The 16708-nt window shown below is 40.8% G+C and overlaps 2 protein-coding genes across 2 annotated transcripts; both read left to right on the top strand.

The window, feature by feature from the left end:
* Nucleotides 1-10989: 10989 nt before the first annotated feature.
* On the top strand, nucleotides 10990-12242 carry LOC139628396 (high choriolytic enzyme 1-like). The gene has a single exon (XM_071490032.1). The coding sequence runs from the start codon at nucleotides 11112-11114 to the stop codon at nucleotides 11895-11897; it is 786 nt and encodes a 261-aa protein (XP_071346133.1). The 5' UTR covers nucleotides 10990-11111; the 3' UTR covers nucleotides 11898-12242.
* A 1362-nt stretch (nucleotides 12243-13604) lies between these two features.
* On the top strand, nucleotides 13605-14969 carry LOC139627714 (high choriolytic enzyme 1-like). Its single transcript, XM_071488742.1, has one exon. The coding sequence runs from the start codon at nucleotides 14184-14186 to the stop codon at nucleotides 14967-14969; it is 786 nt and encodes a 261-aa protein (XP_071344843.1). The 5' UTR covers nucleotides 13605-14183.
* The last annotated feature ends 1739 nt before the right edge of the window (nucleotides 14970-16708 follow it).

The following is a 16708-nucleotide window of genomic DNA, read 5'->3' as shown; positions in this document are numbered from 1 at the left end:
GTTGTGCAACATGTAGCTTTACATATTGAGACCTGAAGATGTGAAAAAAAACTTGAATGTTGTAAACTTTCACAAGTTTAAGACAATGACCTGCTGCAGCCTCAGCTCTGAGTGGCTGACGCTTCAGAAACTAGGATTACTGCCTCACAGCTGTATGCATCCATGTCTGTCCAGACTCATGTAATATATGTAATGAAGACTCTGAAGGAATTTAATGAAAGGTATCAAGTGTACATTGTCATAATTAGCATATGAATTCTTGACCACTGGCCAAAACAGTGACCCTGAACTTTTACCTTTGACCACCAAAATCTAATTAGATCATTCTTGAGTCTAAGTGAATGTTTGTGCCAAATATGAAGAAATTCCCTCAAGGCGTTCCCAAGGTATCGTGTTCACAAGAGTGAGACTGACAACACAGATGTGTTCCTCAGAGTCTTGACACTAAACTTGTAAAGTTTGATCTTGTGGGATTCAAACTGTGCTGGTTGAGTTTGAGTCAGTGTGCTCTGGATCGTCCGTTCCATTCTTTTATTGTGAAACTTCAATCACATTGAAAATAACATCATAGTTTTTATATTTTTTCTGTGAAAATCAAAAGCAAAAATGACCATTTCCACTGAAATTGTGACTCATAGGAGTATCTATCTACTCATGTCTAAATATCTGACAAAATAATTGCAATATGATTTTTTTGCACATTGTTCAGTCCTACACAGGAGGTAGTAGGAAGCTATTATTTTCCTTTAAATTTTATGTTGTCACGACCACGTGGACAGAGATTACCACTGGTGAACACACTGATATCAGCTTGTTATCAGGGTAAATGTCGAGAGTCTACAGTGTTTAACTGGAGATGGGACTGAGACGTTTGGATTGTACATTAAATTCCCGTTTAGTTCACTCCTGAGATGAAAACAGTCACTGCAGTCAGACTTTGTGTCTCCCCTTTAACTGCAGGTTGAAGCATTAGTCCACTGAGCTGAATTGTAATTACATCACATTATTTAATATACATTACAATTTGTTGGCCTTATTTAACTTTAACAGCGTTTACTTTTTATTCTTATAAAGCAAGAAGGCCAGCAGAGGTCAGGATTATTGTCCTTCTACAAAGTTTTTCACTGGGTTATGTTTGTAGTGCATCTGAATTTTGAGTCTGTGTGTGGCCATGTCCTATGTTATATCTCTAAGTAATATAATGTAACAGCATACTGTTTGATTTAATAGTTTAAATAGTTACAATATTATTCAAAAGTCCCACTTGTGACTTGACGTGATGTCAATGTCTCTGCGTGCAAAGAGAGTCTCTCCCTTGATGTTATGTAATAGGAGGCTGTAATCTGTTATATAATAACAGAGTTAGTGAAATGTACTTAAATTTGTGGGTTCCAGGATTTGATCTTTCTCTTACCAACATTTACGATAAAAAAAAGAAATATTGCTGTAATAATGTTAAATTAACCCTTTTCAGTCTGGAGTCTGGTTTATAGCTAAAGCAGAGGACGTGTAAAATGTGGGTCACATCAGTTGGCATAATACTCATAGTGTTGCTGATATCAAATAAAGGCAAAAAGACAAATAAATAAATAGAAATAAAAACTGTGGAAAAAAAGATTTCAAACAGAATCTTGCCTCAGAATTTTTTGGTCTAAGCCAGAAATTGATTTTTTTCATCCAGTGTTCTGTGGATTAGAGCTTCACATAGTTTGTTCTTTGTAGAGAGACTTCTCCTGGTGACCATGTGTGGAGGTATTTATTTCAGAAGACACAATAGGCATAAAAAACAGAATATGAAATGGTTGGCTCACTACAGTTAGAGACTGTGGTTTGGGTTAAGAGCAGTGATTTAAGAAAAAAGCAAAATGTGTATTTGCAGCTGTGTCAGAAAATGTCTGAAAAATATTATTTCATCAGGATGAAGTTATTTCAGTTTTTTTTCTGTCTTCAGGGAGTCTTTCCTTTTTACCTGGTACTAGCATACTAACACAGTGACACGCACATACACACAGGAGATATGGTAAGTTTATACTTAATATATACGGTATAATAGAGCTAGCACCTCAACTATTTTCGGACCTCAGTGATGTAATGGACACATTATGATGCTGTCAGTTATCTGAGCTTCAAACACAAAGTGAGACATTCAACTGTCTGTCAGTTGGATTTTGTGGAATAATTAGCACTGATTTTACTTTATTTTAATGCTGCAGCTAAAGAATTGATTACATTTAAATCATCAAACAATACTGACATGTACATATGTCCATTCATTGAAAGAGTTTTTGGTTGCTGCAGTAATTGTTCCTCCTCTCCGTGCCGACCATTGAGAGACCTCTTCCTGCTGTGATTCCAACGTCAGAGATGGGGAACAAAACACTGTGAAGGTGTGAAAGTTTCTGCGGCCTGAATCAGCCAGATATGAATTTTCAGTTGTCGGTGTTAGCAGTAACAGTAAGCAAACGTTTGCACATTCATCATGAGCAGAATCACAATGTATTAGTTACTATAAATATATATATATATCCCCTCTTTAAACAGCTGAACAAATCAGATGCTTTTTTGTCTTATGGTTACTTAGTTCGAGAAGAGAGTCACGATTTTGTGCATTACACAATCCAGACTGCAGAGGATCTGTCGGCTCCATTCACACAGCAAAACACAAACCGGTGCCTCTCTGTTACCTGCATGATGAAACCTGGCTCCACCATCAAAGCAAACTTTATGAATAAATATTTCTTGTCGCAGTGAGTCAGTGGGGAAAAGTCATTTCATCCTCATCAGACTGAATCACATTCTGTCAGAAACATTTTGAACTGTTTAGTCCTAGTCTGCAGAGGATATTTTTGGCTTCGATGTGATGAGCAGAGAGATGCACAGAGAAAAGAGAGAGGGAGAGGGAGAGAGAGAGAGAGGAGGGAGAGAGAGAGTGATGGCTGTCACAGGCAGAGAGAGGCTCACAGAATTCCCCCGGCGGGCAGTGTGTGAGATCTGGGGCCCTGGGGCCCTTTAGATGGCTCATGCTGAATGGGTGCCCTGGCGAGGTGACCAGACTCATTGAGAACAGGTTACAAGGGGAAGGGAATGCTTTTGCTCTGCGTTTGGCCCCGTGACCCACTGTCCAACGTCTGGCTTGGCAGCTTTGAGATCCAACATATTTATTTGCAGTGCTCTGAAGAGAGAGGGTGGAGCAGCTGTCAGAATAAAGTCATCGTCCTGCTGACAGCTTCATCTGCTGTTGAAGGCCAGCTATGACAAGCACACAATGTCACCGCGTCGGCCAGCCCTGGGCGAAGGACTGTCATATGTGGACTTGCTGGAAATCTAAAAGCCGCCCCACCTCTCTCAAGCTCCTCTGATCCACCAGAATGATTTCTTTGGCCCAGTTGGAAATGTTTTTCACCTGATTGTACAAGGATGTCAAATGGGTAACACATGGGAACCCTCCATTTTTTAGCTTGTCCGTTTTTGCTTTCATCAGGCAGAAATGTATTCATAAACCACATCTGAATATATTTATGTCAATATAAATATCTATCAATTACAGAGTCAGAAATTGAAATTTAAAAACCAATTCCAGTAAATTCATGTCAGTCAAGCTGAAACACAGGTTTCTACATTTTGTTTGGCTGCACACTTAGGAACTGTGGCCAAGAAATCACACAAAGATATGAACAGAAACAACACAGTATGAGCTTTTAGCTTTAAGTTTAAAAATCTGAACTGTGATTTTTTGAGCGCAAGCCATGGTTTATATTTTAGTTGCAAATAAGACGTGATGCACTTTTCCTTTGCCTTGGAGTTTAAGTAGTTTATGACTCTTCAAAGAGAAATGATGGCAAGATTAAGATGTTTAAACATTAACATAAAATGACAGCAGAGCGACCTCTGGGTACAGATCATCTACAGGTAATTGCATTAGCAATGTAACTGTACTGCGACCAGCTGGCATCATGCTAATATACACGAGGTACCCAGCATCCTCTCCTATCAATAAGTCATTATCTGAGCCATGCCACTGATGGGCATCCTGCAGCTCAGACAAAGAGGATGGAGGGGGCAGGAGGAGGCTTCAGCACTGGACTGCTGCCTATGTATGAGGAGTTGTTTGTGCCACAGAGCAGCAGGAGCAGCGCTGCCCCCAAAGTGGAGATTCAGACATGGCATTTAACAAATGGTCTGCATTGGTGCGGGCATGTTCTTGCAGGTCCTGGTCTAAAAATGAAATATGATCCAAGAGAAAGGCATAATTCCCAGCAGGGGTGGAGGGACCTCCCTCCTCATTTTCAAAAATCCTACTTTTGTTTCTCCCCCCACTTTTGAAGTTTCATTTCTAGATCGCCACAAATACCGCCGCTATTATCAAGATGAATGAAGCTCTGAGTTTACAGAAATGTGTTTTTCACGGCAATTTAGCTTTATGAGCAGTAGCAAGTACTTTGTGTAGTTCTCTTCCCCTTAACTGTGCCTCTCTGGTAACATACACCTACTCTTATCTTCTTGATCAAGGTTGCTGGGGCCAAACGCAGAAACTGCTCAGGGCTGAAAATAAGTTATCCATCTCCAAGCAATTTCTTTTCACAGTTAAGGCATTAGAATTCAACACCAATTATATAAAGGAAATACAGATGAATAAAGAAGGAAATACAGCATTATTTATTATGGAGTATGCAGTCAATGTAAGTAAGGGTCACTGCATTAATAATGCAGCAAATTACAAGACATTTTTAACAAATACTGCCATTCATATGGCAGGCATAAAAGGAAAACATGATATCCACTGTTATTGTAATTCTAGTTATTTACAAGATTGATTTCAATGTATCCTCTCTAATCTCCTCCTCTCTATGTATGCCGTGTATGTATGCTCTTACCCTGTGTCTATTATCTGTTTTCCTCTTGTATATCTTCCCGTATGTCTATATCATTTTTATTTGTGCTCTTATTTGTTTATTATTGTGTATTTTAATTTTAATTCTTTCATTAGATTTTATTCTTTGAATTGTGAAGCACTTTGTGACTAGTGTCTGTGAAAAGTGCTGTATAAATAAACTTTGCTTGTGTGCTTGCTCTCTGTGATCACAGCGTAAACATTACAAATTAGGGACATCGTTTCTTTGGTCCTGGCCTGATCCAAGTCCTTTAATAATGGATATCAACCAATACAGAGTCCAGTCCGATTCTTATATTTACATAGCAACAGAAGATATGCAATGGTGAATAAATATGTCTCTGCCACATTGAATTAGACAGCAGTCTTCATGCACATGCTTGTGCTTTCAATTACAGATATAATATGTGATATGTTTAAGTTGTTCAGTGGTGTAAAAAGTGGAGCTTCTTCACTACTGTAGCGAGCACACAAACTGACAAGTTTAATTTTGGTCTGTCATCATGTTGCCCATGATATTAGCATTAATTAGTGACGGCTGATATGACCTACCGCCAGTGATGCCATTTTAAATGGCTTAAGCAATGCTCAGTGCCACGTAAAAATGAGAAGCTGTTACCTGAATGTTTTGTGCTGCTACTCTTTGCAAATGAGAGACAGAGAGAAGCAAATTCATGTCTGTTGCCAACCTGGATGCCAGAACTCACAGTCACTTGTGCAGGTGTGCTGATATAATTTTTCACATCCACACACTTGCACACAGTAAGCAGCGAAATGCCTGCACCATAGGAGAGCAGTGCTGCAACACTGGCAGGGTGAGGTGGAAAAAATACACTGAGCGATGAGAAAAGTATCTGCATCTGATCAGCTTTATTTTAGCCAATACTCATCCCTCAAATTATCCTGATACCCTGCAAATAAAATGTATTGTGGTTTAGTGGTGGTTTTCAGATAAAGATGGACGTGTTTTTTGTTCGACCAAGTGTTGGTCTGAATACATTTTCTTTTCCGAACCTCTTTTCCGAACACAGAAAAGAGGTAAATACAGAGGAATGTTGGTTCACTCCACATGCTGCCACTAAATAGCTGAACAAAAGCTTGGCTTGGTTGTGACATTAACTGCCCCCCATATACCCACAACACCACCACAACCAAACCCATCAGCTCCGTCTCCACCATCAGCTCAAATTACCGTCCACCTCTAATTGATATGAACAATAACAGAAGAAAGCTTGTTAATGGTGAACATAATTGTCCCAGACAAGAGGCCAAACACTGCAAATCACACTTTACAGCAGAGGCGAGCAGAAGGCGATGTCTGGGCAGCGGCCAGTGAACGGGGAGATATTTCACTACAGATATCCATCTACCACCTGAATCACATTTCATCAGCGGGTCACCCGTTAAACAGAACACTGGACTCCAAAGGCTCCACTTTCACAGCCAAATACACGACATGGCAACGTCTCGGTTGGTAGATTTAATGTTTATGAGTGTGCATGACATAGGCACCGTAGTGACTGTGTATGTGTGTGGACTGAGCATGTGCAGGTGTGTAGGGGCATGCTGTATAAAAACCATTTACCTAATGAAATATATTCAAATTTCAGATTTAAATATTAAGAAAATGAGAAGTCAGGCTGTATCTGTGAAGGGACTCATTCATAATCTCCTGAAGACGCCTCACTGCTGTGTGTACTAGTGTTTTTTATCAGGTACATTGCATCACTACCAAAAAAAAAAGCTCCAGCCTGCTGGAGATGTTAAATGAGGTGGACAAGGCTTAAATCCTCCGCTGCGTTGATAACTGGCTCACCACTCTCTCTATTTCTAACACACTGCTGAAAGGAGGAGGGTTAACTATCAGTTATAATGTGTAACTGAAGATCAGCTTTCCCCGGCGGCTTCACTCCTCACACCCCCTCCTCCCGCACAGCACCCTCTTCCCCAACGACACAGCCCTCCCTCCCCTCCCAGCATCCCCTGCTGCTGTTGTTGCGGTGGTCTCTGCTTCTGCTGTCACCAAGCCGCTGGTCTTTCAGCTGCCTGCTCCCTCCCTGCTTTTTTTTTTTTTTTTTTTAGGCGTCACAAGATTACTGAAGCGGTGCTGACATCTCTATCAGCCTGACCTAACACTCTGCCCTTTTCCTCCCACCCACCATCTCCTCCTCCACCTCCTCCTCCTCCTGCACTCCAGGATCCATCACACTCTGGCCTCAGTCACTCTCTACAACTGTGCATTAAAAAATAAAAATAAAAAGAGTAAACAGAAACACAAAACATACAGAAAGAAAAACACAACTAAGTTTTCCCTCTCTGACAGAGCACATGAAATAAACACTTTACTGAGCATCTCAATAGTTTATTTTGCTGTGTTAAAATGTGAACTGGGATCTTTTACTCCTCATGCTCAGACTCAGCCATTGATCAGCTTTTAAACAGTTCACTGTGCAGTAACATAGACATGTCAGGAACATATTCTTTAAAAAGACAAGTCAAGTGTTTATTAACACTTTTCTGCTGAGCTTTGTTACATGAACTGCACATGAAACAAATACTAAAAATATAATATGAATTTGATGATCATGAAATATGATCATTATTCATAGAAAAGTCATTAAGGAAAGTAACAGTGGAAGTTACCTCCATTTACCTCACTGTACTTAACTGAAATCTTAGTTCTTGTACTTTACTTTAGTATTTTTATTTCACGCACTCTGCACTGCTCCAATACATCGATTTGACGACTACAGATACCAGTGACTTTAAAAATTAAGATTTTACACAGAAAACCTACAAACATTTGACATATTATTAAAAATGAAACCAAAAGATTCAGCCTCACCTCAGCCAACTACAACAGTAACACAATGTTTACACATGAATGCATCAGTGATATAAAATATAATAATATGTCACTCACTGGGGGAATTTTTCTGCTTTGAGCACTTTTAATTTGCAGGGTTCACACATCTTCTTAAAGACTCATCAAATTCTTGGACTTTTCAAGGACTTTACTCAAATTCAAGGACCCAGCACTGCACAGTTTGAGACACTTATCAAGGTTAATCACTGTTACAACAAGAAGAAATTTTATAATGAGAACTACAAGGATTTACATTCACAGACAACAATTAAGAAGAGAGAGAGGTTTGAATGTGTGAAGCTGTGCTGTGCTGTGTTAGATTGTGGCCTCTTGCACACATGCAGACAGCGGCACGCAGCCTATTTACGAACTGTAAGTAAAGAAAAATATCAGAATTTTAATTTCTATATTTGTACAGAATATATAAATCCAAGCTCCTTCAATGACCTGTGTTTCTTTATGACTATTTTCAAAAACTTTTTTTTGTTTGTTTGTTTGTTTTTTTGGTTACATTTTTGAAAATATAACTTTCTTTCAGACCACCTGTGTGAAAACAGTGAACTGGATAAAGAAACAGATGAAGAATTGTTTTGATGTTACATTTTCTGCTCAGAGTAAATGAGAGAAGTCTTTTATTTCATGCATGTGGCCTGAATAACCCCTTGTTGTATTGGGTACATACAGTATCTGCTGATGTAGATCGCAAAACTTTAGTTCGATTGTGTTTGTATTTTATTGGGATCTTGGCCACACACACAGAGTGCTGTCACATATTTGAAAGTCTGAAAAGCAAACAGACAGTCCACATCACTGTTTGTACCACCACCATGGCTTCAATAGCATTAAAAAAACACTTGAACTTTGTTTGTGTAATGAAATATCCACATATTTAGTATACATACATTCCCTGGGACTGCATATAATTCCTCCCTGTAGGAAACCAGAGCAGCCATCAGACAGGTGACGGCTGTTACATCATCTCTAAAATTGATCTGACTTATTCCAAACGCAGCGTCTGCATGTACCATTGCTATATGTGTTAAAAGTGTAATTGCAGAGTGATATGTGTTGTCTTTTGTTCCTGATGCCTTGCATTGTCGAGCACCTTGTGTGTCAGCATGTATGGCTCTATAATTGGCTGTCAGTATGTCTCTGCGCTGCTTTAAGAAAAACAAACGCCTGTAATTTTATTGTTCCTGCTGAATGAAGTGATTCTAATTCTGGTCTTTTCAGACATATGACCAGTTTCCCTTTGATAAGTTATATTGAATCCCCCCCCCCCCCACAAATGCCGTCTTTGCTTGCCGGCTGTATTCATCCAATCACCCCCCAGTGTTAGCTTTTCAGATTTGTGAGGGGAATGATTTTCATCTGCAAACAAACTGCTGTTCTTGATAGAATTCCTCCGTCCAGCCTGAGTGTTGTTTTTAAGCAACCTAAAATGACACAGTCTGCTGGGGGGCCTGCCAGTGGAAAGATGCTGTCTATTAGCTGTCAACAATGACCACTGGGTCTACCCTCCCATGGGACTGGCAAGCAAGGCATCGTCTCATCCTGAGTCTGGCTGAGAGATCACACAGGCCCCATTGTCTCAAACAGCCTGGGGTCTTATTGTAGCAGCGCCTCTGGGAAAGGACGAGCCTTCACGTCTGTGGTCTGCTAAAGAATGGGCTTTCTCCAGGCTAAGGCCATGAAAACTGTAAGGGATGAATCTAGGGGGACACAGAGAGGCTACGGAGTAGATTTGGAATAGGGGCACCCCTCCTTAGACAAGTTTGGAGTCCCCATCCAGACCTCCCTCTCCCTCTCCCAGTGCTGACCTCCCTTCTCCACCTCTGTTTAATAATGCCTGGGCCTTGGTCATTATTTTGGGCAGATGGAGACGGGGGCAGGCAGTGAAAGGAGCTGGTGTCACTCCTGAGGAGAGGATGGTAGGGATGACAGAGAAGAAAAAGCGAATCAGAGAAAAGATCAAAAGCAGAAGCTCGCCTTTCACTCGCCTGAAAGCGCTAAAGAGGATAAGGAACGATCGGGCCTGGGGTCTCCTGTCCTCTCTGGCAATTAGACTCAGCTGATGGAGAGAAAGGCGTGAATGGCAGGGTTCAAGGCCCTCTCTAGGACTCACACAACGGGAAGGAGTTTTTTCCCCGACGCCTCCTTTATCTCCCTCTCCTTTCAGAGTGTCAGAAATGCAGCTGAAATATCTCTCCAAAAAGACAGCACAATCCCCAATGCCAAACCTTAATCACAGTGGCTGATGAGATTGAGGGGAGAGGGTGTTGGTGGGTGGGGGGTGGTGGGGGCGATTGAGAGAAAACACATTCTTTTCACAATTCATCTTTACACTTTATATGAGGCCAGGATTCAAGGGAGGTGTAGTAGGTTTGTATGTGATAATTAAATTGAACAAATGAGAGTTTCATATTTTCACAAGACAAGAGAAGATCCAGGCCACATTGTTAAACACCAGTAAAAAAAACATTTATATCTCATGAAGTTTTCAAATCTATTACAGAATAAAGATGTTTTCAAGGCCTGCAGATCTTTCATCATTCATCAAAACATGGAAAGAAAATTAGATTAAAAAAATTAAAGGTGCTCAAAGTTTAAAAAGGGATGCATCCAACTAATAGAAAACAAATTCACTGATAAAAATGAATAAATTTGCATCCTTGCATCAGCGAACAAAGGTTACTGGTGTACACTCGCTGTCCCTGATGGAGGCGCAGCCATGATGGTTTTATACAATGGCCCGGACTGTTTCATACAATTTAGTATTCTTTTTTTTTTTTTTTTGACGAGAGAGCCATCTCAGCCACAGCCACAGCAACATGTCCCACAGGAACCTATTACCATCTTCTACATATGCAAGAGTTTCAATAGGCCGTCTATCATCCTCATAGCGGGACACACGGCTTTTGCTACAACTTTAACAGCTTGTCATAAAAGGCACACTGGGGATTTCAATTACACAGGTCATCATAGTATTTGGGTCACACAAATTTAACACATTTGATTTTAATTTATATGCTGCTTTGGTAAAGGTTGTGAAAAAGCCATTTGTAGAGGAAAGAAACGCTGTAGCTGTAGCTATAGCTACAGAGTAATTTGACACACACAGAGGACAAAATGGAGAAAAACGTTGGGGGATTAGATGTTGAAACAGTGGGTTTGTCTGTGGAGTCCTCCCTTCACAGGTTTATTTAGGACTAGCAGTGTGGACCCCAGCCCATAATCCTCCTGCAGACACACCTGCAGAGGAGAGTATAAAAACCCTGGACTGCACTGAGTCAAACATCAACCTTCAACCAGTCTGTCCTCAGAAGCTCCACAGCCTCCAGACTGACCCTGAAGATGACTCCCTCTGCCAGCCTGCTGCTGCTGCTCCTGCTTGGCCTCTCTCAGGCTCATCCTCTTCAGGAGGAAGGAAGTGCAGAAGAAGTCCCAGACACCATGGACATCACCACCAGGATTCTGACTTCTAACAATGCTACCAATGAGATCCTGCTGGAAGGAGACCTGCTAGCTCCCAGAACCAGAAACGCAATGATGTGCTGGTCCCAGAACTGCCTGTGGAGAAAAGCCTCCAACGGCTTGGTGATGATCCCCTTCACCATGAGCGGTGAGTTCACCAGCTGGGAGAGGCAGACGATCGACAACGCCATGAAGTCCTTCCACAGCAGTACCTGCATCCGCTTCGTCCCCCGTAAGAACGAGTACGACTACATCAGCATCGAGAACAGAGCTGGATGTTTCTCCTCTCTGGGCAGAGAGGGAGGTAGACAGGTGCTCTCTCTCAACAGGCAGGGCTGCCTCTACCACGGCATCATCCAGCACGAGATCAACCACGCTCTGGGCTTCCAGCACGAACAGACCAGGAGCGACCGCGACTACTACGTCAGGATCAACTGGGAGAACATCGACCCACAGATGGCCTACAACTTCTACAAGCAGTCCACCAACAACCTGAACACTCCCTACGACTACTCCTCCATCATGCACTACGGAAAAACAGCCTTCTCCATCCAGTACGGGGCGGACTCCATCACCCCCATCCCCGACCCCAACGTCCAGATCGGCCAGAGGCAGGGCATGTCCTACTGGGACATCAGGAGGATCAACACGCTCTACGGCTGCTAATAGCAATGCTGATGTCAAATGCTTTTTTCTCTTTGTTTTTCTGTAATAAAAGTTACTTTTATCTATGGAACCAATGGTGAAGCTTCATGTCCCTTTTACCACATTCTTTCAAATAGTCAGAGAACAGAATAAATGACCCCCAACATGCCTAAAATGTCTGTAATAAAGATAAAGCAACATGACTGATGTATCGTTATTTTCTTTGTCTATCAGTGTTCATACCTGTGAAAAGTTTCCATATGCACACATTAGCACAAACATGCAATCAATGAGCAATGTGTGGGATTGCTCAATAATTAATGAATATCTGCAAAACATTAGAAGTAGAAATCTCTTTCACTTTGATTTCAAGGGACTGAAACAAAAACTATTTTGTAACGGTGTAGTCATTTTTCTTTAGTTTCTGCGCAACTGACCAATTGTCTAAAGAATGAGAAAGGTATGCTGAACAAAAAAATACTCAGGATAACACTACAAAAATATTACAATATGTGTAAAAAAAAAAAAAAGAAGTTTTCAAAATAATACAAAAACTGAAACAAATTCTTGAGAAAATAATTAGGAGATCTGCAAACAGGTAAATTTAAAGCTTTTGTAGACATAAGCTTTGAAACTGAGATTTTTTCATTTGTAATAAATTCTGAGATGTGTGACTTACGGTCTATGTACTACACTGAACCAGCTTTGACATATTTTAAACAGCTAAATGATTGTCAAAAGAGGAACTGGACTGTAGAATCAGTCCCTGGAGATCTGTAGCCAGAGGTTTTGTTTTTTAACTATACAAAACAAAAAAGTTATTACAATATCTCTCATGAACGAAAACAATGTAACAGCCCCGTTGTTGATCAAAAAGTCAGACCAATGAAGGAACAGGGTCCTGTGATAATGTCATATGTTTAGGCCAAATTAAAAGGACCTTTTCATAGATTCTACTCTGTACGCATGTCTTTAGATATTCATATTATATGTTCAGTGGTTTCGTTGAGTACTGGTTATAAATTGACTATTTGGGAGTAATGCAAAGCTATAGTCTATATATACATATTTCTGAAACTGTGATGAAAAAGAAGTTGGTTTGAAGTGTGTATAAAAAGAAAATAAAAGAAAGCTAACGACAAAATCCTAAAATCTCTCTTGGACATTCTTTATGCACTTTAGAGATGGTCCCTAACTTCAGCTCATCATTTTCTCATCTACTGTTAAATCAGACAGGGTGCAGGCTTCAGCACAGGATGATGAGTTAAAACTAACACCTGTGTAACATGAGTCAAGTTTCATAACAAATCTGGTGAAAACTAATAAAGTTAGCGAGGATGAATCCCTCTGCGTATCATTGCCTGTTTGTGCCTCTTATGTATAATCATCAAATTTCTGTCACAGAGCTGAGCATCTGACTTAAACAAAAATAAAACCAAGTGATCTCCTTTTCTTGTAAGATGGAGAAGGTTTCTCCATTCAGCTATGTTAATGTCTGATTATTTAAATTAAATAAGACTAAGTATCCTCCTGCGTTTTTTGTCTGTAGGCTATTTGTTTACATTCTGGAAAATCATGATAAGAGTCATACTACTTTGGTGACTAGTACTTCAGCTTCACACCTTATATACAGTGTCACCTCCATGACTCTGCTAATAAATAGAAAGTCTGAATGAAGGAGAACTTTTTTGTCTTACTCTAAATTGGTTTACAAACCTTTAAGCTCAATTAACATCAGAGATCGTGCCACCACTTAAAACAGTGAGTTGTCTTGGTTATAGGAGAGTGTGGATGAAGTGTATGTGTTTTCAATTTGACAGAGTTATTGAAGAAGTGTGAGGTTTGTGACAAATTGTGACAAACCAATTACTGCAAATATTTGGATGCTGTCTGAATCCATTCAGAGTGTATTATCTGTTCCTATCTTTCGTATCACTATCATCAGGAGGTCTCAAAGAAATGATAATATAAATCCCTCTGTTTTCAGTAAGGGTAGTTCTTCTCAGATAATATGAGCTTTATTTGGCTGAAGACCATATAAAGTGTTCAGCTTAAGAAAATCCCACCTAGTGAAGCTGTGTTCGTCCATCTAATGATCAGACAAACCATGTTGAAACAGTGGGTTTGTCTGTGGAGTCCTCCCTTCACAGGTTTATTTAGGACTAGCAGTGTGGACCCCAGCCCATAATCCTCCTGCAGACACACCTGCAGAGGAGAGTATAAAGACCCTGGACTGCACTGACTCAAACATCAACCTTCAACCAGTCTGTCCTCAGAAGCTCCACAGCCTCCAGACTGACCCTGAAGATGACTCCCTCTGCCAGCCTGCTGCTACTGCTCCTGCTTGGCCTCTCTCAGGCTCATCCTCTTCAGGAGGAAGGAAGTGCAGAAGAAGTCCCAGACACCATGGACATCACCACCAGGATTCTGACTTCTAACAACGCTACCAATGAGATCCTGCTGGAAGGAGACCTGCTAGCTCCCAGAACCAGAAACGCAATGATGTGCTGGTCCCAGAACTGCCTGTGGAGAAAAGCCTCCAACGGCTTGGTGATGATCCCCTTCACCATGAGCGGTGAGTTCACCAGCTGGGAGAGGCAGACGATCGACAACGCCATGAAGTCCTTCCACAGCAGTACCTGCATCCGCTTCGTCCCCCGTAAGAACGAGTACGACTACATCAGCATCGAGAACAGAGCTGGATGTTTCTCCTCTCTGGGCAGAGAGGGAGGTAGACAGGTGCTCTCTCTCAACAGGCAGGGCTGCCTCTACCACGGCATCATCCAGCACGAGATCAACCACGCTCTGGGCTTCCAGCACGAACAGACCAGGAGCGACCGCGACTACTACGTCAGGATCAACTGGGAGAACATCGACCCACAGATGGCCTACAACTTCTACAAGCAGTCCACCAACAACCTGAACACTCCCTACGACTACTCCTCCATCATGCACTACGGAAAAACAGCCTTCTCCATCCAGTACGGGGCGGACTCCATCACCCCCATCCCCGACCCCAACGTCCAGATCGGCCAGAGGCAGGGCATGTCCTACTGGGACATCAGGAGGATCAACACGCTCTACGGCTGCTAGCAGCAATGCTGATATCAAAGTTATCATCTCAATGACAAGTGCAAGTTCCTGTTATGTTCTTTCTCAACAAGGCAGGATGATATAAGAATAAGTCTGTTTATGTGTGAGACCTCTGATCTGTAATTTAACCCATGCATGATTACAATAAATTCAAGCAAAAGATACATTTTTGTTTCTAGTTTTGCTTATTAAATCTGTGTGACTCATGTAAATCAGCTCACACATACACTGGTGTAAACTTGCATGAGGCTCTGAGATGCAGACAGGAAAACCTTGACAGTCAGATCTCATTTAGGGATGCTTGTAATAATCTATATTTCATTGATTCAATTGTCAAACAATCCCATGAAAAGATCCAAACCAACAAAGAACTGATTCTACTAACAAGTATTTTGTGTGTGTGTGTGTGTGTTTGTGACCAAAGCCTGACATAGCTTGTTCCTCTACACCAAAGAGCTCCACTGTTTCCAGAAACAATTAAAACACTTGCACTGGGCAACATGTTCCTTTATAACCGTGAACACACCCAGAGTCAGTCCCACTTATACTGTCCTGCTGCTGGAGAGAGTCACTGAAGTCACACATATGTGGTATACCTGGTTGAAATAAATTCAAGCAAATGATACATTTAGTTTTTGTTTCACTTGCTAAGATGTCTAGTTTTGCCTATAAACTTTATTTATACTATTTATTTATGATAATATTATATAGACTATCAGCATGAAAGTAGAGAAACTGAAAGAGTTAACTAAAAGTAATGGTGACGTGATTAAAATAGCTGTTTAAAAGTAAAAAAGGGATTAAGATACAGATTAAATTAATGGCTATGTGGATGAAATCGTTAGACATCCAGCTTTGGGCACACCAAGTTGCACAAATGCAAACTTAACCAAACCAACCTAAACGCTGACAGCTCAACTGTAGGAAGAAATATTAAGTTTTATATTGTATTATTAATGGTTCAATATTATCTGGTTCTTCACATTCAGATGAATACATTTGGAACATGATGGGTGGAGTCAGGGGCCCTGGCTGTGGGGGTATAAAGTTGGGAACCACTAAAGGACCAAACACGCATTCATCCATGGCTGAAAATAGTCCCAAACAGATTGACCATGAACTTCAGCTTGAGTGAAGTTTTCTACAGTGTCCAGAGGTTTAAGGAAATCATGTAATGATTTTTTTAAAAGCTGAAACTATTTATTGGAGACCAGTTATAAAGGTTTAGATTCAGTGGGGACTAGTGCACATGGGACTGAGGGTCACATGCAGGTGGGGGAAGTGCAAAACTACTGCGAGACAGATTTTTTTTCATGGGGTTTGGTGACACTAATTAAAATGTACAATACATGTCTGCCACCCTTTAAGATAATACAACAAAAGTATGAAGAATTAAGTTTTTCTTTAAGTTTATTTGTATGGCAACAACATTAAATGCTGTAGATGTAATTTCCTGATCATCAGTGGATTTTGCCTGTTGTGGAATGACAAAAATAAACACTTCAAAAGACTTAAAATGGCAACAGACAGATTGTGATTGTTCCAGTTTCTTGGAGGGCAGTATGAGCTCTGCTGTCCAGCACAGAATTTTACAATGTAAGTCAATGCGCACCGTGTAAAACTGTGAACATTTAATACATTTACACCTCAAAGTGTGTGATTCTAACAACATTTAAGGGTAAAGGACTGTTGATAACACACAATATTCATGTGTCTGAAATAAAACAGACAAAAGGCCG

The sequence above is a fragment of the Trachinotus anak genome, unplaced genomic scaffold (assembly GCF_046630095.1).
Source record: "Trachinotus anak isolate AG129_WGS33_773 ecotype Australia unplaced genomic scaffold, CSIRO_AGI_Tana_v1 ptg000011l, whole genome shotgun sequence".
NCBI classification, from domain to species: Eukaryota; Metazoa; Chordata; class Actinopteri; order Carangiformes; family Carangidae; genus Trachinotus; species Trachinotus anak.
Note: the sequence above shows the minus strand (reverse complement) of the source record. Positions and strands in the feature narration are given on the sequence as shown.

Bases quoted from the DNA above. Each gene is read 5' to 3' on its own strand.
- LOC139627714 (XM_071488742.1), top strand. From the start codon at position 14,184: ATGACTCCCTCTGCCAGCCTGCTGCTACTGCTCCTGCTTGGCCTCTCT.
- LOC139628396 (XM_071490032.1), top strand. From the start codon at position 11,112: ATGACTCCCTCTGCCAGCCTGCTGCTGCTGCTCCTGCTTGGCCTCTCT.